The 26602-nt window shown below is 54.9% G+C and overlaps 1 protein-coding gene across 1 annotated transcript; it reads left to right on the forward strand.

The window, feature by feature from the left end:
• The first annotated feature begins 2755 nt into the window (after positions 1–2755).
• DCPS (decapping enzyme, scavenger) lies at positions 2756–25485 on the forward strand. Its single transcript, XM_062014113.1, has 6 exons — positions 2756–3001; positions 4647–4815; positions 14948–15093; positions 18441–18554; positions 22479–22589; positions 25010–25485. The coding sequence occupies exons 1-6, from the start codon at positions 2768–2770 to the stop codon at positions 25274–25276; spliced, it is 1041 nt and encodes a 346-aa protein (XP_061870097.1). The 5' UTR covers positions 2756–2767; the 3' UTR covers positions 25277–25485.
• The last annotated feature ends 1117 nt before the right edge of the window (positions 25486–26602 follow it).

Raw genomic sequence — 26602 nt, forward strand, 5'->3', positions numbered from 1 at the left:
TCCCATCCCATCCCATCCCATCCCATCCCATCCCATCCCACCCCATCCCAGCTGTGGCAGAGCAGAGGGGGAGCAGAAGCTCCCTGGCCCTGCTGCCCACACTCTGCTGGATGCCCCCAGGCTGCCGTTGGCTTCTTGCCCACGAGCCCACGTTGCTGCTCAGTTTCTTCTCAGCCAGCACTGCCAGGTCCCTCTCCTGGAGCTGCTCTCCAGCAGGTCACCCCCAGCCTGTGCTGGCCCAGGGGGTTGTTCCTCCCCAGCTGCAGGACTCTGCCCTTGCCCTGGTTGAACCTCAGCAGCTCCCTCTGTGCCCAGCTCTCAGCCTGCCCAGCTCTCCCTGCCTGGCAGCTCAGCCTCTGGGCAATCAGCCAGTGCTCCCAGTTTGGTGCCAGCAGGGAACTTGCTGAGGGTCCCTCTGTGCCCTCACCCAGGTGGTTGATGAGGATGTTGAACCAAACTGGTCCCCGTGGACACTGTCTGCCACAACATCCTCATCAGAAAGCTCAGGCAGTGTGGCTGGGATGAGTGGACAGTGAGGTGGATGGAGAGCTGCTGAATGACAGAGCCCAGAGGGTGGGGATCAATGGCACAGAGTCGAGCGTGAGGCCTGTGGCCAGTGGAGTTGCACAGGGATGGGTTCTGGGGCCAGTCTGGTTCAACATCTTCAGCGTTTTATTGTCTCCAGGGGCAATGGGAAGAAGCTGGAACACAAGAAGTTCCATTTAACCAAAAGGACAAACTGAGTGTTTGAGTGAGGGAGCCCTGGCCCAGGCTGCCCGGGGAGGGTGTGGAGGCTCCTTCTCAGGAGGTTCCCAAACCCCCCTGGACACGTTCCTGTGTGACCTGATCTAGGTGGGAGCTGCTTCTACAAGGGGGTTGGGCTGGATGAGCTCTAAAGGTCTCTCCCAACCCTCACCATTCTGTGATCCCGGCTTTGTACCATTCCTCACCGAGAGAGGGGAGTTAGATGCAGCTGGGTAAGGGTTCCAAAATACAGACTGGGTACAAAGGAGCTGGATGCAGGGTGACCTCTGCACTGCATGTGCACGTCACAGGAGACAAGCACACTTATTCACACATAAAGAAGCGAACATTCACCCTCTACTCAGAGGTAGTTATCCCCAGCAGCCTTTTCCAGTGAAAACAGGCCAGGGTTCATTATCTCATGGTCTTTTACTACCATCTAGCCTCTGCTTGGCGTTTCTGCAGCCTTTGAAATGGTCATTTACCTCCTCTGGGGTTCTTTCTGATAGTCTTCCTCAGTTGTCCGTTGGATTCACTTCTCGGCTCTGCTTGCTTCAGCACACACGCTCCTGGGGCTGCAACCTCAGGCAGTGTCACCGTCCTGTTACTCTCATGTCTCTTCATTTTGTAGTTTGGGCTTGCAGAATGGCTTTATCTTAGGATAACAGAATCGCTTTGGCTGGAGCAGACCCTTAAGCACATGGAGTGCAGCCTCTGTCCCAGCTCTATCGACCACCAGCCCATTTCCCTGTCCTTGATTTGTCAATGTACCGATCTGGATGAGCCTAGGAACAAAGGCAGAGAGTGTGCGGGTGTCTGTGGGGTGTGTGTGTGGGTGTCTGTGGGGTGTGTGTGGGGAGTGTTTCTGTGGGGGTGTCTGTGGGGTGTGTGTGTGGGTGTCTGTGGGGTGTGTGTGGGGAGTGTTTCTGTGGGGGTGTCTGGGGGTGTGTGTGCGGGTGTCTGTGAGGTGTGTGTGGGGAGTGTTTCTGTGGGGGTGTCTGTGGGGTGTGTGTGTGGGTGTCTGTGGGGTGTGTGTGGGGAGTGTTTCTGTGGGGGTGTCTGGGGGTGTGTGTGCGGGTGTCTGTGAGGTGTGTGTGGGGAGTGTTTCTGTGGGGGTGTCTGGGGGTGTGTGTGCGGGTGTCTGTGGGGTGTGTGTGGGGAGTGTTTCTGTGGGGGTGTCTGGGGGTGTGTGTGCGGGTGTCTGTGGGGTGTGTGTGGGGAGTGTTTCTGTGGGGGTGTCTGGGGGTGTGTGTGCGGGTGTCTGTGGGGTGTGTGTGGGGAGTGTTTCTGTGGGGGTGTCTGTGGGGTGTGTGTGCGGGTGTCTGTGGGGTGTGTGTGGGGAGTGTTTCTGTGGGGGTGTCTGTGGGGGTGTGTGTGCGGGTGTCTGTGGGGTGTGTGTGGGGGTGTCTGCAGGGGGTGTTTCTGGAGGTGGTGTCTGTGGGTGGATGTTTCTGTGGGGGATGTTTCTGTGGGGGTGTCTGTGGGGGTGTCTGTGGGGGTGTCTGTGGGGCATGTTTGTGGGGGTGTCTGTGGGGGATGTTTCTGTGGGGGTGTCTGTGGGGGTGTCTGTGGGGGTGTCTGTGTGTGGTGTCTGTGGGGGATGTTTCTGTGTGGGGTGTCTGTGGGGGATGTTCCTGTGTGTGGTGTCTGTGGGGGGATGTTTCTGTGTGTGGTGTCTGTGGGGGGTTGTTTCTGTGGGGGTGTCTGTGGGGGGATGTTTCTGTGGCGATGTCTGTGGGGGATGTTTCTGTGTGTGGTGTCTGTGGGGGGTTGTTTCTGTGGGGGTGTCTGTGGGGGGATGTTTCTGTGTGGGGTGTCTGTGGGGGTGTCTGTGGGGGATGTTTCCGTGGCGGTGTCTGTGGGGGATGTTTCTGTGTGGGGTGTCTGTGGGGGTGTCTGTGGGGGATGTTTCTGTGTGGGGACGTTTCTGTGGGGGTCGTTTCTGTGCGGAGGGGGCCGCGTGCTGCGGTGTCCCCGCCGTGCCGGCAGGGGCGCGCTGGGGCCGGGCGCTGGGGCCGCGGCCATGGCGGAGGGCGCCAGGCTGAAGAGGAAGCGCGAGGAGGAGGCGGCCGCGGCCGGGGATGAGCCGAGGGACGGGGAGGCCGCGGCCAGGGACGAGCCGAGGGACGGGGAGGCCGCGGCCAGGGACGGGCCGAGGGACGGGGAGGCCGCGGAGCCCTTCCCGCTGCAGGAGCTGCGGCTGCGGCGGGTGCTGCGCGAGTCGGCGCGGGACAAGGCCGTGTTCCTGCACGGAGAGGTACCGGGCTGCTCCGTAACAACCCCCCGCAACCCAAACGTGGCCCCAGACAGGCTTCTCTAACCGATACTGGCTGAAGAGGCCGCTGCGCTCTGCGGGGAAGCTGCTTGCAAGCCTCAGGGGACTGGTTTTTATTAGTGGAGCTGTTTCTTTTTGCGACCCTGAAGCGGGTTTGTTGTGTTTGGTCGGTAAAGCGGCACTGAATGGGGAGGGAGATGCCAACCCTGCGGCTGGGAGCAGCGTGGGCCTGTCGGTCAGAATCAGGGTTGGAAGGGCCCTGCAGAGCTGCTCCAGCCCAAGCCCTGCTACAGAAGGTTCCCCTGGCTCAGGTCACACAGGAACGTGTCCAGGTGGGGTTGGAAACCTCCATGGAAGGAGCCTCCACACCCTCCCTGGGCAGCCTGGGCCAGGGCTCCCTCACTGAAACACTCAAACAGCTTCTCCTTATGTTTCAATGGAACTTCTTGTGTTCCAGCTTCATCCCATCACCACTTGTCCTGTCACTGAATACAACAGAATAAAAGTGCTGCCTCAACCTCCTGACACCCACCAGTGAGATATTTGTCACTATTACTGAGCTCCCCCCTCAGTCTCCTCCAGCCTGAGCAGCCCCAGGTCCCGCAGCCTTTCCTCACAAGGAAGATGCTCCAGTGCCCTGAGCATCTTGGCAGCCCTGCACTGGCCTCTCTGCAGCACTTCCCTGTCCCTCTGCAGCTGGGGAGCCCACAACTGGCCACAGGACTCCAGCTGAGGCCTCAGCAGCTGTGGCAGAGCAGAGCAAAGGGGAGCAGAAGCTGCCTGGCCCTGCTGCCCACACTCTGCTGGATGCCCCACGAGGGCACGTTGCTGCTCATGGTTAGTTTATTATCACCCAGCACTGCCAAGTCCCTCAGTCACCAGGAAGGTGACTCTGGAAGTTTTCTGGCCAGGCAGGCTGTCTGAGGTGGTGAGGATTGGGGAGGTTTCAAGCTGTTGCTTCAGCCTGAGGGTAGTAATGGATTGAGGGTCAGTGGGTAACTGAGGTGGGCACAGACCTGTAACTCTGACCTGTGATGGTGACTGAGTTGGGGGGCTCAGGTGACCCACTTTGTTCTCACCAAGCAGTGCTCAGTTAAGCCCCACTTGTGTCCTACACAGATGTGAGCAATGCAGGGGTGTGCTCCACACCCCAGCCTCCCAAAATCTGCATGCTCAGGCCACCTCCTTATCTGGGTGGTTGTTCCTTGGAGGAGGGCAGCAGAGCTCCCTGCTCTAGGGAGCTTTAGGTTTGCTCCCTGAGCATGGTATGACCTCCTGCACCTGCCTCTGGCCTCTTCCTGACCAGCTGCCTGCTCAGGGACCCTGTGTCAGCTTGCAAGAGTGATGTGGGTCAGTGAGAGCTGGGAGGATCTGAGGAGGTGCAGATGCCACCAAAAAAACTCCACCTGTGCTCCCTCCTACCATGCACAAAAGGCACAGATATGCCTTTTGGTTTTGGATGGGGGCTGCCCCGTGTGTGACTGGACTGGGAGGGGGTTAGTGCACCAGACTTGATGCCAGGACCCAAATGCCTCCACTCAGGGACCGCTGTGGACATGTTGCAGCCCCTCAAGTTCTGCAGCCAGAGCTAGATGCATGTTTGCTGATAGCTTTGTTCTTCTTGCAGGTGACCAGCTCCTCTGGAGAGGGCACAGATGCCGTGGTCATCCTGGAGAAGACTCCTTTCCAGGAGGAGAAGGTGTTGGACCTGCTGAAGAGGCACCTGAAGCTGGAGCTGCAGATGCGCAACGACATTTACAGCACGTACCACCTCTATCCCCCCGCAGAGCTCAGCGGTCAGTGCTGCCGCCTCGCCCGGGGCTGCTCGGCTCGGGGAGGGGTGGAGAGCTCCGTGGGGGCGGGACGGGGAGGGCGGTTCTCCACGGCTCAGCCCCGGGCCAGCGGATTAACCTCGTTAATACAAGAACTTAAAGGGTGAATGTGAAAAGGCAGCAGGGTTTTTTTTTGTTGTCTCCGGTGCCAGGACAAGGGCTGATGGGCACAAGCTGGAACACAAAGAGTTCCACCTAAACACAAGGAGCAAGTCCTTTGGTGCTGAGGTGAGGGGGCCCTGGCCCAGGCTGCCCAGGGAGGCTGTGGAGGCTCCTTCTCAGGAGGTTTCCAACCCCACCTGGACACGTTCCTGTGCCCCTGAGCCAGGGGAACCTGCTGTAGCACGGGGTTGTGCTGGGTGAGCTCAGCAGGGCCTTTCCAACCCTCACCACTCTGGGATCCTATGATTCTAAGCATCTCCCTTATGATCCTTAGGAGAAAGGCTGAGGGAGCTGGGGCTCTGCAGCTTGGAGAAGAGGAGCCTGAGGGCTGAGCTCAGTCATGGTTCCAAATGCATCAAGGGTGGGTGTGAGGAGGCTGGAGCCAGGCTGTGCTCAGGGATGGCCAATGACAGGACAAGGGGCAACAAGCTGGAACAGAAGAGGTTCCAAAGAGACACAAGGGGAAACTTGTTCCCTGCTGAGGTGAGGGAGCAGTGGCAGGGGCTGCCCAGATGGGCTGTGGAGGCTCCTTCTCTGGAGACATCCCAACCCAGCTGGATGAGTCCCTGTGTGCCCTGCTCTAGGTGCTGCTGCTCTGGCAGGGGGCTGCACTGGATGAGCTTTGCAGGTCCCTCCCAACCCTTAAGAGTCTGAGGTTTGTGTCACCCTGTTTTCCCCATTAAATAACCCTTGCTTGACTACTGTCAGCCATCTCTATGTGACTTGATTTAAAGGTGAAGAAAGGTTTGGACACCTGAAAGCTTCCTTTCTTTGTGGTTTTGGGTTGTGTTTTTAGCACTCAGGGTAGTAGGATGTTGTCTCTTCCATAAGGTTGACTTCAGAACAGTCCCTGCAGAGGATATGTGTCAGCTTCTGTTCATGCCAGGCTTTTCCTTTCTTCTGTGTTTTGTTTTCCTTGCCCAATGGCAGTCAGTAAGGACAGCCAGTTAACATGTTTGCAGAGAGGATTTAAAAGCTGGTACCACTGAGTGCCTGGGACAAGTGAGAACCTGTCCTCTGCCTTTCAGGCTTCACCTTGCTGATTCCAGGGTTATGAAACCCAATGAATAACTTGAGCGTGTGGAGGTCAGGTGAGAGGGTCGGAGAGCTTCAGTGGAAGGCTGTCATCCTGGGTGGCAGGTTCTTGTCACAGTGAAAGATGTCTTGTGACTGTGGTGCTCAGCAGCTGCTGTGAGAAAGCAAGAGCTACCTTGTCAGCAGCTTCAGTGTGAGTCTGGGACATGTTTATGGTTTGGAAACACAGTGGTGAATTGGGTGTTGGTGCTTCCATAAGGACAGTGACAGCCAAATGTCAAAACTTACCAAAGAATGACAGAATTGGAGGGGTTAGAAGGGACCTTTAGAGCTCATCCAGTCCACCCCCACCCTGCAGAAGCAGCTCCCACGTAGATCAAGTCACACAGGAACATGTCCAGAGGGGTCTTGAAGAGCTCCAAGGAAGGAGCCTCCACACCCTCCCTGGGCAGCCTGGGCCAGGGCTCCCTCACTGAAACACTGAAACAGTTTGGCCTTATGTTTAAATGGAGCTTCTTGTGTTCCAGCTTCATCCCATCACCCCTTGTCCTGTCACTGAATACAACAGAATAAAAGTGCAAAAGAGCAAAGGGGAGCAGAAGCTCCCTGGCCCTGCTGCCCACACTCTGCTGGATGCCCCCAGGCTGCCGTTGGCTTCTTGCCCACGAGCCCATGTTGCTGCTCAGGGGCAGTTTCTTCTCAGCCAGCACTGCCAGGTCCCTCTCCTGGAGCTGCTCTCCAGCAGGTCACCCCCAGCCTGTGCTGGCCCAGGGGGTTGTTCCTCCCCAGCTGCAGGACTCTGCCCTTGCCCTGGTTGAACCTCTGCAGCTCCCTCTGTGCCCAGCTCTCAGCCTGCCCAGCTCTCACTGCCTGGCAGCACAGCCTCTGGGCAATCAGCCAGTGCTCCCAGTTTGGTGCCAGCAGGGAACCTGCTGAGGGTCCCTCTGTGCCCTCACCCAGGTGGTTGATGAAGATGTTGAACCAGACTGGCCCCAGAACCCATCCCTGTGGAACTCCACTGGCCACAGGCCTCCAACTTGACTCTGTGCCATTGATCCCCACCCTCTGGGCTCTGTCATTCAGCAGCTCTCCATCCACCTCACCTCCACGTCCCAGCCACACTGCCTGAGCTTTCTGATGAGGATGTTATATTGGTGTGACAGCCTGGAGTTAGAAGTTGTGGTTCTGAAGGAAATGTTTGGGTTGGTTGCTGTTCCTTCCCCTAAACACTCCTATGTGAGCTGGAGTTGTGCAAAACTCCTCTTGCTCTGTGGAGTTCTGGAAATCAGAAGTTTTGGCCTTGCAAAGCCAGGTTTCAAGGGCAGGAGAGCACTGTGACACCATGGGTGTGATGAATCCTTGGGAAAGATGTTAAAGCTGCACTTCCTCAGATGGAAAAGACTCCCACAGCGTTCTGGAGGCTGCAGCTGTTCCCACAAGGTGGCATTGCAAGCCTGAAATCCCTCTGGGCCTCTCTGCAGTTGTGCCAGTGTGTGCTTGGCTGTGAGCTCTGTGTCACTCCAGCAGTCATCTAACAACAGCATTTTTTGTTTTATTCAAGACTTATGTCAGGTGAGAGACCCTGCAGTGAGCAAGGCTGGTAGAGGGTCACTGCTCTCTGTCAGGGTCACGCTGGCTCCTGCTTTTTCTGAGAGGCTGGAGCAAAACCAGGTAAATCTGGGTCTTCTCACACCCTGTTTGTGAAGTTCAATCCTTGCTTGGGTTGTTTCTGTGCAGCATGTCCTCTGTGCTGTGCCTCTGCCCTGTGCAGCCACCTCTTGTTTCCCACATTCCTGGGCCAAAGCTGCTGTGCTGTTGGGATGAGTGTTTGTGCTGTTCCTCCTGCAGGTCTGAAGGGGAGGAAAAAAGCCTCTGGTGGTTTCCTTCTGCTTGAGTTCATCATCTTAATTACTTGCCTTGAAAAGGTGGATTGTGCAGGGATGTTATGCCTTGGTGCATCTGTGCTTCCCATCCCTCTCCTTGGCACTGCTGTGCTTGCTCTGGATTGCTGCAGGGAGACAAGGATGGGGCTGTGGACCCTGGTGCTGCCCTTCAGGCTCCCTGGCTCTGGGTGGTGAGCAAAGAGGCTTCTTCCTTTGAAGCAATTTGGGGCCAAATAGCTGCTTTTTGTGGGCACATTGTTTGAGGCAGCTGGGTTGGCACTGAAGGAGATGGTTGTGCTCAGTCAGGAGAGGAAGGAAATTGCCCTTTTGAACTGAGTCATGGCATGAGGAGGGACTCAAGGAGAAGAATGCAGCTCATAAGCCTAAAACAGGAGGAGAAATTGCCTGGGAGGCTGGAGAGCCCTGTCAGGGCTCATGAGAAATCCCAGAAAGTCAAGTGTGGAGAGCTAGCAAGCCCTTGCAGGGTGTCTGTCTCAGCCTCTTGGTTACAGGGGTAGAGAGATAAAGGGTTTCATCTGCTGGTTAATGTGATAACAGGAGAAATACTCCACAGAAAAGGTCAAGCTTTGTCATGATACAGTTTGTCTGAAAAGTTCTGGCTGGTGGTATCCTATTGAAGAGGAATTCCCCTGGAGGTTTCACAGCATCCTGAGTGGCTGAGCTGCTCCACACTCTTCCCTTCCTAAAGGTAAGATAAACCCTCCAGACCAGGAAATCAGGACTGGCAGGTGACTCTGGCAGGTGACTGGGTGACTTTGATGGCACAAGGAACTGCCTCCGGGTCCTGCTGCTTTGTCCAAGTGGGTTTGTCAATGCCACCTTTGTGGTCTGAAGCTCCCAAGGTGGGTTCTTCATTCAACTGGAGTTTCTTGAGAGCTGGGAGTGGGTATTTTCTTCACCTTTCTCCCCACCTCTTTGTTTAAGTCAGTTGGATGTTGTTCCCTCCCTGAAGTCAAGCTAACACAGGCCCTGTGTGGTGAAAGCTTATCTTGGTGCTAAAAGAGCCTGCAAGGCTGGGCTGGTTGCTTTGGATGGTGAAGGCAGAGAAAGAGAGGCCAAAAGCAACAAAGTACCTGAGCAAATCTTCCCCTTTGTCGTGGGAAGAGGAATTTCACTCTGCTGCTGCTTGAAGATGAGGTTTTTTGGAGGGGGAGAGGCTGGGAACACAACAGCCTGGGCTTGTGTGGAGGTGGCACTGGATGCAAAGAGGACTTCACTTAGCTCATGGATTCACTGGCCACTGGGGGAGAGGTGTGAAGGCTAAAATGGGAAATAGCATTGGCAAACCAGTTTAATAATGGTCAGTTTGTCTGAAGGGCAAACCAAAACCACTCAAGGAAAGAGATTTGTGAGTGAGTTTATGAGGAGGAGAGTGTGTCCTGTGCTGGGAAGTGCCCTGCTGCTGGCCAAGGCAGCCATTTCTCTTAAGGCCAGTATCAACTTTCTGCTTAGATTTAAGAAGCAGCTTATGTCTAGAAGTGGGAGGAGACCCCCCCCCCCAGCTCTGGGGCTTTCCCATCACAGAGAGTAAAGGGGATGCTTTCATGGCAGTGGCAAGTTCTTTTTGCTTGCAGAAGCCAGATGGTTCAGTGAACATCCAGCTCCTGATGATGCTCACACCCACTCCTCGAGGAGAGCTCTGCTGTTGCCATCAAAAAGCATCTCCTTGCTTGGCTGCTGAGGGATGTCATGCTTCAAAGCTGTCCCAGCCTTAATTTCAGGGCTCTTATCAGTCCTTTAAGGAGCTTTTTACTCACTGAGCACAGCTTAAAACTGAGCAAGGCCTGAGACTCTGCAGCACAGGGTGGAGATATAGTGGGAGAAATGGGAGAGAGTGGAAGGAAAGTATTCAGTCATGCAGGACGTGAGACATAACCATGCCTTCCCAAGCCCAAAAAGCATCTGGTTTCAGGCAGTGAGGAGCTGGAGAAACTTGCAGGAGCTGCACTGGGAAAGCTGGATGGCATTTCCACTTGCCTAGCTGCATTTACACTTAAAAAGGTAGAGCCTGAAGCTGTGGGAGTGTTTGGGGGTAGCTTGGGGGATGGCAGAAGTCTCTGGCAGCCTGCTTGGCTTGCCCAGGCATGTGCCAGCTTTGCAAGAGCTCACAGCCTCCAGACTTTCTCCTTTTCCTTTGTGCTTCTATTTCATCTGCTAACAGGAGCCTGAGGTGAAGCTGTGGTTGTACCTCTTGCATTTCATAGAGTACCAGGTAGGAAGAGACCTCCAGAGCCAGCCTGGTCCAACCAGGTTGCAAAAGCAGAGTCTGGAGAAGATGGCCCAGCACCCAGCCTTTGCTCACTGTTTGTTGCACGTGTGTGTTTTGTGTTATGGACAGTTTGAAAGGCTACAGGAGGACAGGAGAAAGGCCCATCTGCTTTACAACACATGGGGCAGGAAGGGGAGGCACAGAGAGCCTTCAGGTGGGCTGGAGACTTGGGAGAGGAACAGGAGGCTTGTCTGTAACAAAGGCACAAATGATCTGCAGCCTGTGCTGTGGTGTCAGGTGGGACTGTGCAGTCTGGGAAGATGCTCAAAGCTCCAAGGTACAAGCAAGGGAGGGGGGAAAAAAACCCCAACCCTCATAGGCAGAGAGCAAGGATGTGGTAATGAACACTGGGAGGAAAATGTGTCTCAGTCAGAAGAGTACCTGGTCAGGAGTGGGTTAAAACCACTTGTTCCCTTGTGATCATAAAACTAAACTAAATAAATGATGTTAATACAGCAGGGGAAAGGGAGAGGCTGTTGATTCAGTGCTAACCTGATGGGGGGAAGGCAGTGCAGAGCTGTATGCAGCAGGGAAGAGGCTTGCAGAGGGAAAGGAAAAACTTGGAAGAGTGCAAGTGAGACTTTGCTCTTTCCTGGGCTTGGCAGCTTTCTGTCCCTGATGGCTGAGTTGATGAGATGGTAAGCCAAAGCTCGGCCTCCTGCTAGCAAAGGGAGGGAAAAGCACCCCTGCCCAAGTCAAAACAGGTTGTTCTTGCCCTGTGTGCTTCTCTTGGCTGCTTGGTGTGTTTAAATCTGTTTGAAAGCAAACTATTTCAGTGTTGCTGAGTGAGATGGGAGGAGTGAGTGTGAGGCATCTCAGTGGGTCACCCTGGCCTCTTGTCACTCTGGGCATAGGTTTAAATTGGAGCTGGAGGGGGGTTTTGGTGGAGCCTGGGGACAGTGTGTTGCATGGCTCCTGAGCCTGGAGCAGCCTTTGATGGCTGCATCAGCTCCCTGCTCCTCCTTCCCATCTGCTGTCCTGCCCTGTTCAGAGCATGGGGGTTGTTGGCAAAGCCCTTGAAGCTGCTGCAGTCCCAGCCCTGCCCTCACCCTGCCCAGCCCAGCACTGACCCACGGCCTCAGCACCTCAGCTCCACGGCTCTGGGATCCCTCCAAGGCTGGGCACTGCCCCAGCTCCCTGGGCAGCCTGGCACAGGGCTGACACCCCTCTCAGGGAAACAGTTCTGCCTCAGCTCCAGCCTCAACCTCCCCTGGGGCAAATTGAGGCCGTTTCCTCTCGTTCTGTCATTCATTACTGGAGAGTTCAACCCCCCAACTCACTGCAGCCTCCTGTCAGGGAGCTGCAGAGAGTGCTGCTGGCTGCCCTCAGCCTCCTCTTCTCCAGGCTCAACACCCCCATTCCCTCAGCCCCTCCCCAGCCCCTTGTGCTCCAGCCCCTTCCCCAGCTCAGTGCCCGGCTCTGGCCACGCTGCAGCCCCTCAGTGTCCCTGTGGCAGTGAGTGAGGGGCCCAGCACTGACACAGCCCTGGAGCTGCAGCCTCCCCAGGGCCCAGCACAGGGGACAATCCCTGCCCTGCTCCTGCTGCCACCCCACTGCTGATCCCAGCCAGGATGCCCTTGGCCTTCTTGCCCCCCTGGGCACGCTGCTGGCTCCTGTTCAGCCGCTGGCACCAGCCCCCCCAGGCCCTTTCCCTGCAGCAGTTTCCAGCCCCTCTGCCCCAGCCTGTGGCTGTGCCTGGGCTTGGGGAGGCCCCAGGGCAGGACTTGAACCTCACACAATTGCCCTTCATCCTCTGCTGTGTGCAACAGCTGCCTTTAGCCCTTTTTTACACCACTTCACCCAATGGAGCAGCTGTTTAGCTGTAGCTCCATGCCCTGTGTTTATCTCACTCTCGTTTTTAGCAGCAGGGTGAGAAGTCCTTTGGTGTCTGGTCAATCCAAACTTCCTTTTCTCCTGGGAAGGGAAACAACCCTGTGGTGTATCACAGTATCTCTGCCTCCTGCTCCAAGTTCTTTCAATTACGTCTCTTTTATTTTCATAACCCCCAGTGAATTGCTGGTCAGTGCTGACTCCCAGCACAAGCCACAGGCGTGCTGTGGCCTCCCTGGGCCAGCCACTGTGCCTCAACGAGAGCAGAGCCAATCCCTGACCCACAGCACAGCTCCAGTGGTTCTTGCCCATGCCAGGGCAGCTTTGGGTTGCCCCCAGGACGTGTGTCATGCCTTTAATGCCCACAGAGTCTGGGAGCACGGACACAGGCTGTTGCCAGGCAGGGAAGGATGTTGTGTTGAGCGCTGTCTGGCTGTGGATGTTTTCCCTGGCCTCAGCCAGGAGTTTGCATCCTGTGTGTGGGCTCCTAATGATAGTCAGGCTTAGAGTATTTATCCAACAGCTTCTCTGGCCACGGTGATTTATGTTAATTAGCATTGCTGGGGTGTTTCAGGGTTGATGAGACCTCGAGAAGGAAAACAATCATCAGTGAACCACAGCCTCTCCCTCTCCTCTCCAGACATCTGCTGCTCCACTGCAGCTGCACACCAAGGGCTTCTCTGATCTTACACCACGCTCTGAAGCATCTGAAGCTATTGCCCCCACCACCAGCAGCCACCCCCCAGACTGGGGAGGTGCTGGGGCAGCTGTGAAGCCTCCTTCTGCAACCCCATCCCTCAGTCCCTGCTCTGGTTTTGGGGTATAGCATTAAATTGCCTGAGGGTGGATGTGTGATTCCTTTTTCTTAACCTTTTGCCTTTTTGATTTGTCTCCTCTGTGCTTTGCTGCTCTTTTTAAACCTCCTTGAACACAAGGAGCTCCAGCCTTGTGGTGTTTTGCTCTTTATTTTGTTGCTGTTACATCACCCTGCTAGAAGTGCTTAATGGAGTCCTGGAAAACAACCTTGTTTGAACATGTGGATGGTGGGAACGGGACCAGGCTGCCCTTGTGGTTTGCATTTTCATATTTCATGTTACCAGCATTTTCCTGTGGATTTCATTAAGCTGGCTTTGGCATGAAATGAAAAGGCTGAGTCTCCCAGATTGTGCAGTGCTGACCTTAAAGAGAAACACCTCCCAATCCCCCCCTCCAAAAAATCCACCCTGAGCCCTGGCATTAGGAACAAACAGATATTTATATTCAGTGTCTGGCTGCATTCTATGTGGATATAAAAACATGAAGCACAACTGTTTGGTAGCCCAGTGGGGGTGGTTTTCACAACTGAGATGGATTTTGGGCACAGGCTGCAGTGTTTGCAGTGCCCAGCCACTTGCTCTGCTCAGGGTGGCTTTGGGCACGTGGCATTTTTCACCTTCCTGTGCTGGGGTGTATTGTTTTGGAGCAGCTCTCTGTTAGCTGGGAAAGCAGAGACACTGCTGGTGCCCTTGGAGTTGTGGCAGGCTCTGTCTCACAGCTCCTGTCTGGGCTCTGAGCGTTCTGCCACTGTGGGTAGAGGTTACTGCAGCCAGGTTGGCAAGAGGTGTGCTGGCATCTGGTTTATGAACACAGACTGCACAGCAAAGTGTTGGTCTTGAGGTAAAGAGAAATGGTTTTCATCTTTGCTAAACAGTTCAAAGTATTCTGTTGGTCACTTGGTGCAGGGGAGTCACCCAACAGCCTGGAGCCATGGGCTGAGGGCAATGGGATGAGGCTGGACAAGGCCAAGGGCTGGGTCCTGATCTGGGGCTTCCCCAAGCCCAGGCACAGCCACAGGCTGGGGCAGAGGGGCTGGAAACTGCTGCAGGGAAAGGGCCTGGGGGGGTGGATGAGAGGTTAATGTGAGGCAGCTGGGGAAGGGGCTGGAGCACAAGGGGCTGGGGAGGGGCTGAGGGAATGGGGGTGTTGAGCCTGGAGAAGAGGAGGCTGAGGGCAGCCAGCAGCACTCTCTGCAGCTCCCTGACAGGAGGCTGTGTGTGGAGGGCTTTGCTCCTAAGTGATAGGACAGGAGGAAATGGGCTCAAGCTACCCCAGGGAAGGTTGAGGCTGGAGCTGAGGCAGAACTGTTTCCCTGAGAGGGGTGTCAGCCCTGTGCCAGGCTGCCCAGGGAGCTGGGGCAGTGCCCAGCCCTGGAGGGATCCCAAAGCCGTGGGGCTGAGGTGCTGAGGCCGTGGGTCAGTGCTGGGCTGGGCAGGGTGAGGGCAGGGCTGGGACTGCAGGAACTTAAACCTCTTTTCCAACCCAAATGACTCCATGATCCCTCTTTCCTCAGCTCATCCTGTGCTGTGTTATAACCCATCAGCACCTGTTCTTTACTCAGCATCCTTCCCCCTGCCCTTGACCTGTTTGCCTTGGGGAGGGAGCTGCTCCTCGTGCTGGCCCTGCTGCTGGCAGCTCACACAACATCTAGTTTTGGGGCTGAGGAACGTTCCTGGATGCTCATTCAGCAACATCCCACGAGCTTTGGGTTTGAGGAAGATGTGTGTCTGCCCCCAGGGTTGTGTTTCTCTCCGGTGTTACCTGCACATAAACCCTGGGAGCCCCAGCTGTGCCTCCATGGCACTGATGTGCCTGAAGGGGTGAGTGTGGGAAAAATCTCTTCAGATGGCAATCTCCTCCACCTAAACTGGAAAGACAGGCCCTTCTTCATCCAGAAAAGCAGTGGCAGCCTTGGAGGTTAAAGTTGCTTTCTTTCCTTGTCTGTTCTGTCCCACCCTGATCTCTCAGTGGTTACTTTTCCCAGCGTTAGTGTGACATTTATAGGAAGGAGAAACAGATTTATTGGAAGTGCTGTGGGTTTCAGCTGTGGTGATAACTCAGTGAATGTGTTTGTTTCTAGAGATAAAGACCACGGTGGTGTACCCAGCCACGGAGAAGCACCTGCAGAAATACCTGCGCCAGGAGGTGCACCTCATTCGTGAGACCTGGGAGGATTACCAGAACATAACCCTGCCCTTCATCCAGTCCCAGAGCTTCAGCATCCAGGTATGGGCAACCAGTGCTCCTGGCACACAGAATCGTGTCAGCTGGAAAAAGCCCTTGAAGCTGCTGCAGTCCCAGCCCTGCCCTCACCCTGCCCAGCCCAGCACTGACCCACAGCCCTCAGCACCTCAGCTCCACGGCTTTGGGATCCCTCCAGGGCTGGGCACTGCCCCAGCTCCCTGGGCAGCCTGGCACAGGGCTGACACCCCTCTCAGGGAAACAGTTCTGCCTCAGCTCCAGCCTCAGCCTCCCCTGGGGCAACTTGAACCCGTTTCCCCTTGTCATTTGTTACTTGGAGCAAGGACCAACCCCCAGCTCACTGCAGCCTCCTGTCAGAGAGTGCTGCTGGCTGCCCTCAGCCTCCTCTTCTCCAGGCTCAACACCCCCATTCCCTCAGCCCCTCCCCAGCCCCTTGTGCTCCAGCCCCTTCCCCAGCTCTGTGCCCGGCTCTGGCCACGCTGCAGCCCCTCAGTGTCCCTGTGGCAGTGAGTGAGGGGCCCAGCACTGACACAGCCCTGGAGCTGCAGCCTCCCCAGGGCCCAGCACAGGGGACAATCCCTGCCCTGCTCCTGCTGCCACCCCACTGCTGATCCCAGCCAGGCTGCCCTTGGCCTTCTTGCCCCCCTGGGCACGCTGCTGGCTCCTGTTCAGTCGCTGGCACCAGCCCCCCCAGGCCCTTTCCCTGCAGCAGTTTCCAGCCCCTCTGCCCCAGCCTGTGGCTGTGCCTGGGCTTGGGGAGGCCCAAGGGCAGGACCCAGCCCTTGGTCCTGTTGAACCTCATCTCATTGCCCTGAGCCAATCAATCTATCTTTGCTCATCTTGCATGTGCTGGACTGTCAGATGCTTCCCCAGATGCCCAGGCTGGAGGCAGAAGAGTCAGGAGCTCTGTCTCTCTCTTCCTTTTGTTTCTGTCAAGGTGGTTTTGGCTCCCCAGTGCTGCACCCTGTTCTCTGGCTGGGCAGCCTACTCCTGCAGCCTTGACTGAGGCATCATCTCCTTCTCCATTGCTCATTCTCAGGGCTGGCTGACCTTTGGGGGAAGCTCTGTGATGCTAACCAGGGTGATCTTTCCCTTAAGCTCCCCTGGTGTCCCCATCCTTCTTTCTTCTTCTGGAGCAGCCTTCTCCATCTGCAGAAAAAATAACCACAGCCACCTTTGCCTTGGAAGTTTGCCTTTCCCAAGGGTGTTGGAGACTTTCTGTGCTGAGGTGTTCCTCCTTCTTTCTGAGGGTGGCTCCCTGGGCGTGTGTCCTGTTCCTTGGTCTTTTTAGGAGTCTCTTGGGTGTTGTGGAAAGGAGGAAGGCACAGATTGTTCTTGGATTCCTGTCTCACTACTCACTCCTCAGGCTTTGCATACAGCTCCTCCTGCTCCTCAAGCTCTTCTGTCCACATTCCACTGGGGAGGCTCTGCTCTTAGTGCCCTCTTTGCCTCAGGCAGCAGCAATGGACTTTTATTTCCCCCTGGTATACATCCCTTTTGACCATTCCTCTCCCTATCTTTCTTCTGTAGAGACCAAAGGAACAGAGGTGTGCATGGACCAGCCTGTGCAGAGGAGAGCATAAAACAAACCCTGAGTCTGCTCATGCTGTCCATTAGAAATAACTTCCCCCCAAAACCAAGCACCCCTTGGCCTCAGGTGTCCTCCACACCTCTTTCCTGCTGCCTTCAACAGCAGCAGAAGGGTTTGACAGAGTCTGCTGTTGCCATGTCTGTTTGCAGATGAACAGGACAGACAAGACAGGAATGTTTTCTCTGTGCTTTTGCACCAAAGGCTGGGAGGTTTCCTGGGGTAGCAGCTGCCCTCAGAAGCTGCTTGAGCTCTCTCACTGTCTGCCTCTTCAACCAGATGCTTGTGAGCTGGTCTCTGTACAAGGAGAGATACCCTTGGGAGCATCTGCTGAGAAATCATGGTCAGCACAGTCAGTCCTTGACCCCTGTGATTCAATAATGCCATCTCTTGTCTTTATCTTTGAAAGGAAGGGGAAATGTGAAGGGTAACAGAAATAGCAGGGTACTACAGAGGCATCTCTGTTTTCTGCTGGAGGATGCAAAGCCTGGATGCTTTCAGTACAATAGTTTGATTGTGCTGTGAGTCTTTGGACATGTGTTGTCCTGGCTGGGCTTGTGCTGGAAACAGCAAGAGCAGTCAGCTGATGACCTGCCCATCATGGGGTTTCAAATGCAGCTCATCTGATGGGTGAGTTTCCTTAGGGCACTGATAGCTTGGCATTTAGTGACAAGAGCAGGCAGTGAACAGAAGGTTTAAAACCCACAAAGGGCAAAGTTTCATTTCCTGCAGAGCTTCCTGCCCTGCTTTTCTTCCAGGGTCACGAAGCACAGAGACCTTGTGCTGTGGTTTTTAGACAATCTCAACTTGTTGCTAAGCAGGAAAGACCAGAAATTTCAGTGAAAAATCAGATCAAGGAAGAAGAGATGGGTTTCTCCCTAAGGTTGTGTTCAGGTCAGTTCACAATGAGCCCAAGTTTTTATTGGATTGATTAAACTCTTGACAGAGTTCCTCAGAAGAGCTGTGTGAGTGCCCAGCAGTCACTGACCCAGCTCACTCCCTGTGCCTGTGAGACTGCCTCCATCTTCCCTACCCACTTGAGACAGGTGGACCTGCTTCTGCAGGGGGGTTGGACTGGATGATCTCTAAAGGTCCCTTCCAACCCCCACCATTCTGATGATTTGATGGGAGAAGATGATGTTTCAAACCATTTTCAGCCTTCCAAGCCCTAGCTGTGTTCTGCTGCCTTGTCTTATTGTCTTAAGAACCTGTCTGGGTACTCCCTGGGCAACCCAAGAGCTAGAGCTGGATTCCACTGCTCCCCACTTTGCTGGGGATCTGATTCATCTCTAGATAAACCAAAGAAAACAATCTCCAAATCCTTTTAGGGGCAAATACCATCTACACTGGGCTAAACCATCTCTGTTCAATACCTCCCTCCTCTCCAGCTGTGGACAGCTCTTCATGCTTGAGAGGAAAACAAAAAGGGCCTTGAATAATTTAGCTAGTGGGCTCAGGGAAGGGGTGGTGTCTGTTCACCAAAGTGCTCTTAATGGCCTGGAGTTTGTTGCTGGGAGGGTTTTGTGGGTGATGAACTATGAGTTTGTTGCTGGGAGGGTTTTGTGGGTGATGAACTATGAGTTTGTTGCTGGGAAGCTTTTGTGGATGCTGAACTACAGCTGTGAAATTACTTGGTCATCTGAAAACCAAGGTTTGGAGGTTTTATTTCAGTCTATTCTGTTGCACTAATCCATGAGCTTGGGCTAAATGTGCCTGAGGTGATGGTGAGTTTGGGCTTGTTTCATTTCTCTGCTGGTTTACAGACTGCATCTTTCTCTTGCAGTGGGTGTATAACATCCTGGAGAAGAAAGCTGAGGCAGATCGAATCATCCATGAAAACCCAGATCCTCGTGATGGCTTCGTTCTAGTTCCAGATTTCAAGTGGAATCAAAACCAGGTTTGTTTGCTCCTCTTCTCTTTCAAAGGGTGCTGCTCCTTCAGAAGGTAATCCAGAGGAAATGGCCACTTTTCCTGCTGTGGTCAGGAAGGGAAGGTGTCACCTTCCTGTGCGCTCTGTCATGAAGGGATGCTCTTTGCCCAGGGCCCTTTATCACCTGCTAATTGTGGATGCCCCAGGATCCAAGCCCTGCTCACTGCTGATGGATTGGTTGATTTTAAATTGATTGATTAGCTTTGCTTTCTCTTTTCCTCCCTTATGCCCAAATATTGTCTCCATGTCTTCCAACCCAGATCCAGCTGTGTGTTTGTCCTGGGGTTTACTTGATTTGGGTTTGGTTTTTACAAGCCTCAACGTTTCAGCACAAACCAGGCAGATGTGTTGTCCTTTGCTTCAATTAACTCTCCTCCACACAGCATTAAACAGATGGTCCTTAGCTTAGGAGCAGCTGTTTAACCCCTCATGGGAATGACCATGGTTTTTTAAGCCCAGGCTGTGATCCTGAATCGAGTAGCTCATTATTTCCTTGGCTTTGCTTCCATGCTGTGCTTGTGGGGATGTGCCTGGGGAGGTGAAACTCCACGTGTGGACCCCTTGAAGCTGGTGCAACTGTAAAAAAAGAAGATCCCCTTTGTGTTTCTGATCCTCAAAATGCTTCTGCAGGTGGTGTAGGGTGGGGTTATGTGTAATTGAGGCTTAGAAATGGGAACTAAAACCTAACAACTAAAAAGGAACAGAAGCCTGGCAACATCATTCTTTCTGTGATACTTTGGTGCCAAGTTGCCTGGGAGAATGATGTGGAGAGGACATCAGCTGGAGGGTTGTCTCTGGTTACCATGAAGCCCTTGCACATCAGCTGCTCCAAAAGTCCCTGTCAAGCTGTGATGGGGTAACCAAGCTCAGCTTTCTGCTTCTTCAGCAGGAGGCACAACCTTCCTGGAGACACTTGGTGAGGCAGGTGATGGGCAGCAGGCCTGTGGTTGTGCTTCCCCCACTGTGCCTTGTTCAGTGCCCCTTTACTTCCAGGGTGACAGGATCTAGGGATCCTAAGTGCAGCACACCACCCAATTCCTTGCTTGGAGCAAAGCCTCAGTGAAAATCATCACATCCTAGAATAGTTGGGTTGGAAGGGACCTCAAAGCACATCTCATTGCAACCCCCAGCCATGGGCAGGGACTCCTTCCACTAGCCCAGGCTGCCCAAAGCTCCATCCAGCCTGCCCTTGAGCACTCCCAGGGGTGAGGCAGCCACAGCCTCTCTGGGCAGCCTCTTCCAGTGCCTCACCACCCCCATTATAGAGCATTTCTTCCTGATATCTAGTCTAAACCTCCCCTGGTTCAGTTTTAAACCATTACCCCTTGTTCTCTCATGACAGGCCCTCATGAAGTGCCTGTCCCCAGCTTTGCTGTCAGCTCTTCAGGCACTGGAGCCTGCTCCAAGCTCTCCCTGGAGCCTTCTCTCCTCCAGCCTCAACAACCTCTTCTCTCAGCCTGTCTTTACAAGAGAGATACTCCAGCCTTTGGGTCATCTCCACAGTCTCCTCTGGGCTCACTCCACATCCTTCTGATGTTGGGGACCCCAGAGCTTTGCAGCTCAGCTCAGAGTTGGAGTCAGATGGGCTGAAAACTCTGCTTCAGCTTTCTCTGGAGCTCTGTGGGATCCGCGTCTGGCAGCTCACGCGGGCAGGGAGGGCTGGAACGCTACGAGTTTGTCTTCAGGGGAGGCTTCAGCAGTGTGAGGAACAGGATCTTCTTGATTTCTTCCCAAAGGCTCTCTGGGAGGACCTTTGTGTCTCTTTCCCATGCAGCTGAGCCAACATCCCAGCAAGGCCTGTGCACTTGTGCCTTTGAGCCAAGGAATTTCTCCTTGGCTGTGGGTGACGTCGAGCCGGACCCGATCCCGGCAGCTCCAGGATGTTCCTTCTGCCAAGTCCCATCCAACAGGCACAGCCACTGAATTAAGTCAGAGACAGAGCTCCCAGAGGGACTCTTCAAGCCTTCCCTCAGAAGAATTGCCTCCAGTTCACCTGGAATCCCTTCAGGCTGACGGGCAGGAGGAGGCTGTCTCGCTGGCACGCTGCAGTCTGCACGCTTGCAGGCAGCCCCGTCCTTGCCACTGCTGCTTCTCGACCCCTTGATCCTTGACAGTGCTTTGAGTTGGTTTTGGGGATGGTTCTTTTTAGTTGGAACAGTTTTAAGGTGGGTTGGGTTTCTTTTCCCACTTCTTTTGAATGGGATTCAAACCCACAGGAGCCCCGAGGCGTTGCCTGAAGCGCTGCCCAGCGGTGACATCATCCGAGGCCTTTTTAGCAACAGGCTTATTTGTTTCAAACAGCAACATGCAGATGTTGTTCTAAGGAGAAGAGATGTTTACTTTTCCTCCTGCCAACCAGCCCTGATCCAAAGAGGACAAGCTGATACTCCCAAGTCTCTTCTGGAGCTGCTTTGGGGATCAAACTGAACCAGGGGCATCTCTGGCTGCAAAGGAAACAGCTTCAAGAGCCCTGAGGTGAAATCCTACGGGCACAAGCATCTGTCTCACAGATCTGCTGAGTCTCAAAACATCTAAACCCTTTGCTTTGCAGCTTTTCCTATTCCAAAGCCACTGAGCTGGGGAGTGGGATTTGGATTTCTGAAGGGTTTTTTTGCTTTCTTAAGCCCTGATGATCCACAACCCAACGTCCTGTTCCACGTGGCACTGGGAGGGTGCCTGGGGAGGTGCCGAAGGGCTGCCTGAGAGCTGCTGGAGGGTTGTATTTTACTGCACTGGGGTTCTTTTGGTGACTGATTAGATCTTGAAGTAGGTTATTTATAGAACTGGCAGGACTGGAAAGTGACCAAGGCCATTTGCACACTGGAAGTACAGGAAGCATTTCACTCAGGGTGGGGGGCAAGCACATAGTTGCAGATTTGGCTGCTGCAGTTCACTGCAAAATCCTCCTCTGAGAGTGGAGAATAAAGCATTTGCTCGCTCTGCAGAAGGGGCTGTGCTCTGCAAGGGGTTGCTGGCACATCCCACAACCTCAGTTTCCCTCACTTCAGCCTTTTTTTCTCGGATTAGGACCTTTTTGGGGGATACTTGGGTGGTTTTCTGTGTGTCCTAAAGCATCCCTTTGCTCATGGGTAGCTGAATAAGCATCAGAGCTTCCTCAGGTCACTGTCCTGGGGGTGGTTTTAATTGCATCCAGACATTGTAACATGAAAGATCTGTTGGGAGTGCAGCTTTTGGAGCAATGTTGCACTAAGACTTCATCTGGAGTCCTGTGTCCAGTTCTGGGTTGCCCAGCACAGGAGGGACAGGGAAGTGCTGCAGAGAGGCCAGTGCAGGGCTGCCAAGATGCTCAGGGCACTGGAGCATCTTCCTTGTGAGGAAAGGCTGCGGGACCTGGGGCTGGTCAGGCTGGAGGAGACTGAGGGAGCTCAGTAACACAAGTACTTAAAAGGGTGAATGTCAGGAGGTTGGGGCAGCACTTGTTTCTGTTGTATCCAGTGACAGGACAAGGGGTGATGGGCACAAGCTGGAACAGAAAAGGTTCCATTGAAACCCAAGGAGAAGCTCCTTTGGTGCTGAGGTGAGGGAGCCCTGGCCCAGGCTGCCCAGGGAGGGTGTGGAGGCTCCTTCTCAGGACGTTCCCAAACCCACCTGGACATGTTCCTGTGCCCCCTGAGCGAGGGGAAATTGCTCTAGCAGGATGATCTTCAGAGGATGATCTCTAGAGGCCTCTCCCAGCCCCCACCAGTCTATGATTGTAACCCCAGTTAGTCCAGCAGAGATGCTGTGAGGTGCCGTGTGTGTGTGAGCGAGCGCTAGCAGGAGATTCAGCCCGGCTTGGGTTAAACACAACAGCCTTACAACCCATCCTGGAAAGCTGCTGAGTGCTCATGCCTCTATCTGCCATCACCTTCTGTCCCTGTCTCTCTGCAGCTGGATGATCTGTACCTCATAGCCCTCGTTCACCGCCGTGGGATCAAGTCTCTCCGGGACCTCGGCGCCGAGCACCTCCCGCTGCTGAGGAACATCCTGCAGGAAGGCACGGTATGGGGCTGCTGTGCCAGGGGGAGGGCAGGACCTGCCTGCCCCTGCAGCCACACACAGCATCTGTGTGGAGACTGCTCCCTGAGAGCTCACTGTGTGTGCTGAGCCAGGGCTGGCACCTCCGCCCAGGCGTCCTGGTGCCCGCTGCTGTGTCAGCACCTTCCCCAGTGCCATGGGGAGCTATTGCTGGGGAGCTTGGTGTTTCTCTATTAGCACTGCAACAGTTCAGGTTTGACCTCCCAGTATTTCCTCATGCTGTGCTCGGTGTTGAGCCCCTCACTCACTGCCACAGGGACACTGAGGGGCTGCAGCGTGGCCAGAGCCGGGCACTGAGCTGGGGAAGGGGCTGGAGCACAAGAGGCTGGGGAGGGGCTGAGGGAATGGGGGTGTTGAGCCTGGAGAAGAGCAGGCTGAGGGCAGCCAGCAGCACTCTCTGCAGCTCCCTGACAGGAGGCTGCAGTGAGCTGGGAATTAGTCTCTTCTCTTGAGTAACAAGTCACAGAACAAGAGGAAACAGGCTCAAGTTGCCCCAGGGGAGGTTGAGATTGATTAGTAAAGACCTTTTGCCTCAAGTTTAAGTGGAGCTTCCTGTGTTCCAGCTTTTGTCCATCACTCCTTGTCCTGTCACTGGACACTACAGAAAAAGTGCTGCCCCATCCCCTTGACATCCACCTTTCAAATACTCTTAAGTGTTACTGAGCTCCCCCCTCAGTCTCCTCCAGACTGACCAGCCCCAGGTCCCGCAGCCTTTCTCACAAGGAAGATGCTCCAGTGCCCTGAGCATCTTGGCAGCCCTGCACTGGCCTCTCTCCAGCAGTTCCCTGTCCCTCTTGGACAGATTGGAGCTGAGGCAGAACTGTTTCCCTGAGAGGGGTGTCAGCCCTGTGCCAGGCTGCCCAGGGAGCTGGGGCAGTGCCCAGCCCTGGAGGGATCCCAGAGCCGTGGGGCTGAGGTGCTGAGGCCGTGGGTCAGTGCTGGGCTGGGCAGGGTGAGGGCAGGGCTGGGACTGCAGCAGCTTCAAGGGCTTTTTCTAACCTAAATGATTCCATGAGAACTTCCCTCCCACTCCTTTGCCTGTTGAGTTTTCCCCAGCTCCGTGCCAGGCCGTGCCAGGCTGTGCCAGGCTGTGCCAGGCAGATGGATGCACCATCACTTCTCTTTCCATCGCTGCCTTTCAAATTTGGAAAGTAATTGCACTGGGGAAAAGGTGGAGATTAATTAAAGGGATTAGTCAGGGCCTTGCCAGCTCCCTGAGCCGTGTGCCAGGCCGGGGCTGGGGCTGCTCAGAGCTGTAATTACAGCGGCGGTAACGGGAGCCCCGGAACACGCCGAGCGAGCAGCGGTGATAAGGGAAGGAAAACGATCTGAGCTGAGAGGGGAGAGCACAGCCCATCACACAGGGGGAAAGTAGGGCAGCCAGAGGCCCTGTGCTGTCCCTGTGGAAGCTGAAACACAGGATAGGGACACACTCTGTCCATCCCATCTCCCCTCTCCTATGCTGTGAGAAGGAAGGAAATGGAAACCGCTTCCGTCGTTCTCCCAACCTTTCCCAACGTAAAGGGGCTGCCCCTGAGCAGCAACGTGGGCTCGTGGGCAAGAAGCCAACAGCAGCCTGGGGGCATCCAGCAGAGTGTGGGCAGCAGGGCCAGGGAGCTTCTGCTCCCCTTTGCTCTGCTCTGCCACAGCTGCTGAGGCCTCAGCTGGAGTCCTGGGGCCAGTTGTGGGCTCCCCAGCTGCAGAGGGACAGGGAAGTGCTGCAGAGAGGCCAGTGCAGGGCTGCCAAGATGCTCAGGGCACTGGAGCATCTTCCTTGTGAGGAAAGGCTGCGGGACCTGGGGCTCTTAAGAAGATTTCTTAAGTTTCAATGGAACTGTTTGTGTTGCAGCACATGTCCATCAGCCCTTGTCCTGTCACTAGACTCTGCAGAAATGGTGCTGTCCCATCCCTTTGACATCCACCTTTCAAATACTTGTAGCTATTACTGAGCTCCCCCCTCAGTCTCCTCCAGACTGACCAGCCCCAGGTCCCACAGCCTTTCCTCACAAGGAAGATGCTCCAGTGCCCTGAGCATCTTGGCAGCCCTGCACTGGCCTCTCTGCAGCACTTCCCTGTCCCTCTTGGACAGACTGGAGCTGAGGCAGAACTGTTTCCCTGAGAGGGGTGTCAGCCCTGTGCCAGGCTGCCCAGGGAGCTGGGGCAGTGCCCAGCCCTGGAGGGATCCCAGAGCCGTGGGGCTGAGGTGCTGAGGCCGTGGGTCAGTGCTGGGCTGGGCAGGGTGAGGGCAGGGCTGGGACTCAGGAGCTTTCCCAACCACAATGATTGAGTGATTGCTGTCAGTCTGGGCAAGCTCTGTGTGTGCATTCCCTCCCCTCAGCTCCCCTGTGCCCTCTCTGCCCCTGACCTGTGCCCTTTTCCCTCAGGATGCCGTAAGGAAGCGGTTTGGGGTCGCTGCCTCCCAGCTGCGCATTTACCTGCACTACCAGCCCTCCTACTACCACCTGCACGTGCATTTCACTGCCCTGGCCTACGATGCCCCAGGCTGCTCTGTGGAGAGAGCCCATCTCCTGGCAGATGTGATTGACAACCTGGCCCTGGACCCCATGTACTACCAGAAACAGGCTTTGAGCTTCACCCTTCGTGCTGATGAAGCTCTGTTGAAGAGATTCCAGGAGGCAGGAAGAGTGTGAAGTGGCAGAGCTGCTTTGGGGATCTTTCCTGGTGCCCACTCAGGGGGCAGGAGCTGGGCTGGGGGGTTTTTATTCATGTTTTGATGCTTTTTTATGGTGGTTTTGTCTTTTTTCAACTCAGGTTTTGTACAAGTTGGGGCTGGTGGCTCATTGCTATGGAAACCACGTCTCCTGCTGGAGTCAATTAAATCATGGATGGAGTAACCAAACCCCCTTCTCCTCTCCTGCTTCTCCTCTGCTCCTCACAGCACCTCTGGGCTGTGGATACCTCTGGGCTGTGTGTAGCCTTCATCCCATCACCCAAAAGCCAACCCCTGACACCAGATGTCAGCCCAGTTCGAGGGGAGGAGAGGAGGCAGCTGAAGGGGTCCAGGAATACCCCCCATCCCCCAAAAGCTTCACTTCTTTCTCTCAGCTTTGGGGTTGTGGCTTTGCTGGGGCAGGGAGAGGCTTCTGGCTCCGAGGAAATCAAATGCCTAAGGCATGTGTGACTGTCTTGATTCCCCAGCCTGAGAGCCAGCACCTCTACCCTGCTAATTAGTCATCTCTCCAGCTTAAATGAGCTCATTTCAACAGGCAGCCCCTCCCTGACACAGGGGTTTACACGGATTCCTCATGGCACCAGAGAAGGAGCTGCTCTTCCCTCTGCCAAGGTGGTGGCAGGGCAGCAAATGCAGCTTGGAAGGTCTTACCCAAGGAACCTCCTGAGATCCTGAGGCCATTGCTGCCACTTTCCAGCTCCACTGAGGTTTCTCTTCCTCTTGTTCAGTGAGATACCATCTTCTTCCTCACTGCTTGACTCTCATCCTCGTGCTGTGACCTGGGGAGAGCTGCTGGAGCAGCGAGCCTGGAGGTGATGGTTGGCTCTCCCCTGGCCCTCTCCATGCCCAGCTTTCGAAGCTGAGAGTGGGAAAACAGGATTCTTTTTGCCCCACACCAGATTGTTTCCTGTGGGCAAGAGAACACCAGAGGAACTTGGGCCTCCCTGGCTTAGGGAACATCGTGGTTTGATGTCCCCACACAGGAACAGGGATGATGAAGCAGCAGACGGGGCCATCCTGTTCCTGCAGGAAGCTGCCTTGTTCTTCAGGTAGCAAAGAGAAAACCCACAGCCCTGTCTTGAAAATAGACACTTTGGGGGCTGTGACAGACAACCAAACAGCATGTCTCCCACCAACCACCCATCTGCTCATGCAGGAGGAATCATTTCCCCTGGGAGACTGGAAAGCTGCCCATCCCACACCCTGAAGCGTTTGGGGCAGGGGGAGATACCTGGAGCCCAGGCTGGGGGTTGTTTCTGGCTACAGTGAGAGAAGAGAGCAGGAG

Source organism: Colius striatus, chromosome 23 (genome assembly GCF_028858725.1).
Source record: "Colius striatus isolate bColStr4 chromosome 23, bColStr4.1.hap1, whole genome shotgun sequence".
Classification (NCBI taxonomy): Eukaryota; Metazoa; Chordata; class Aves; order Coliiformes; family Coliidae; genus Colius; species Colius striatus.

Excerpts from the sequence above, each read along its gene's own strand:
- DCPS (XM_062014113.1), top strand. The coding sequence starts at position 2,768 with ATGGCGGAGGGCGCCAGGCTGAAGAGGAAGCGCGAGGAGGAGGCGGCC. Across the intron at positions 15,094-18,440 it reads CCCAGAGCTTCAGCATCCAG|TGGGTGTATAACATCCTGGA; the intron begins GTATGGGCAACC and ends TTTCTCTTGCAG. Across the intron at positions 18,555-22,478 it reads TCAAGTGGAATCAAAACCAG|CTGGATGATCTGTACCTCAT; the intron begins GTTTGTTTGCTC and ends GTCTCTCTGCAG.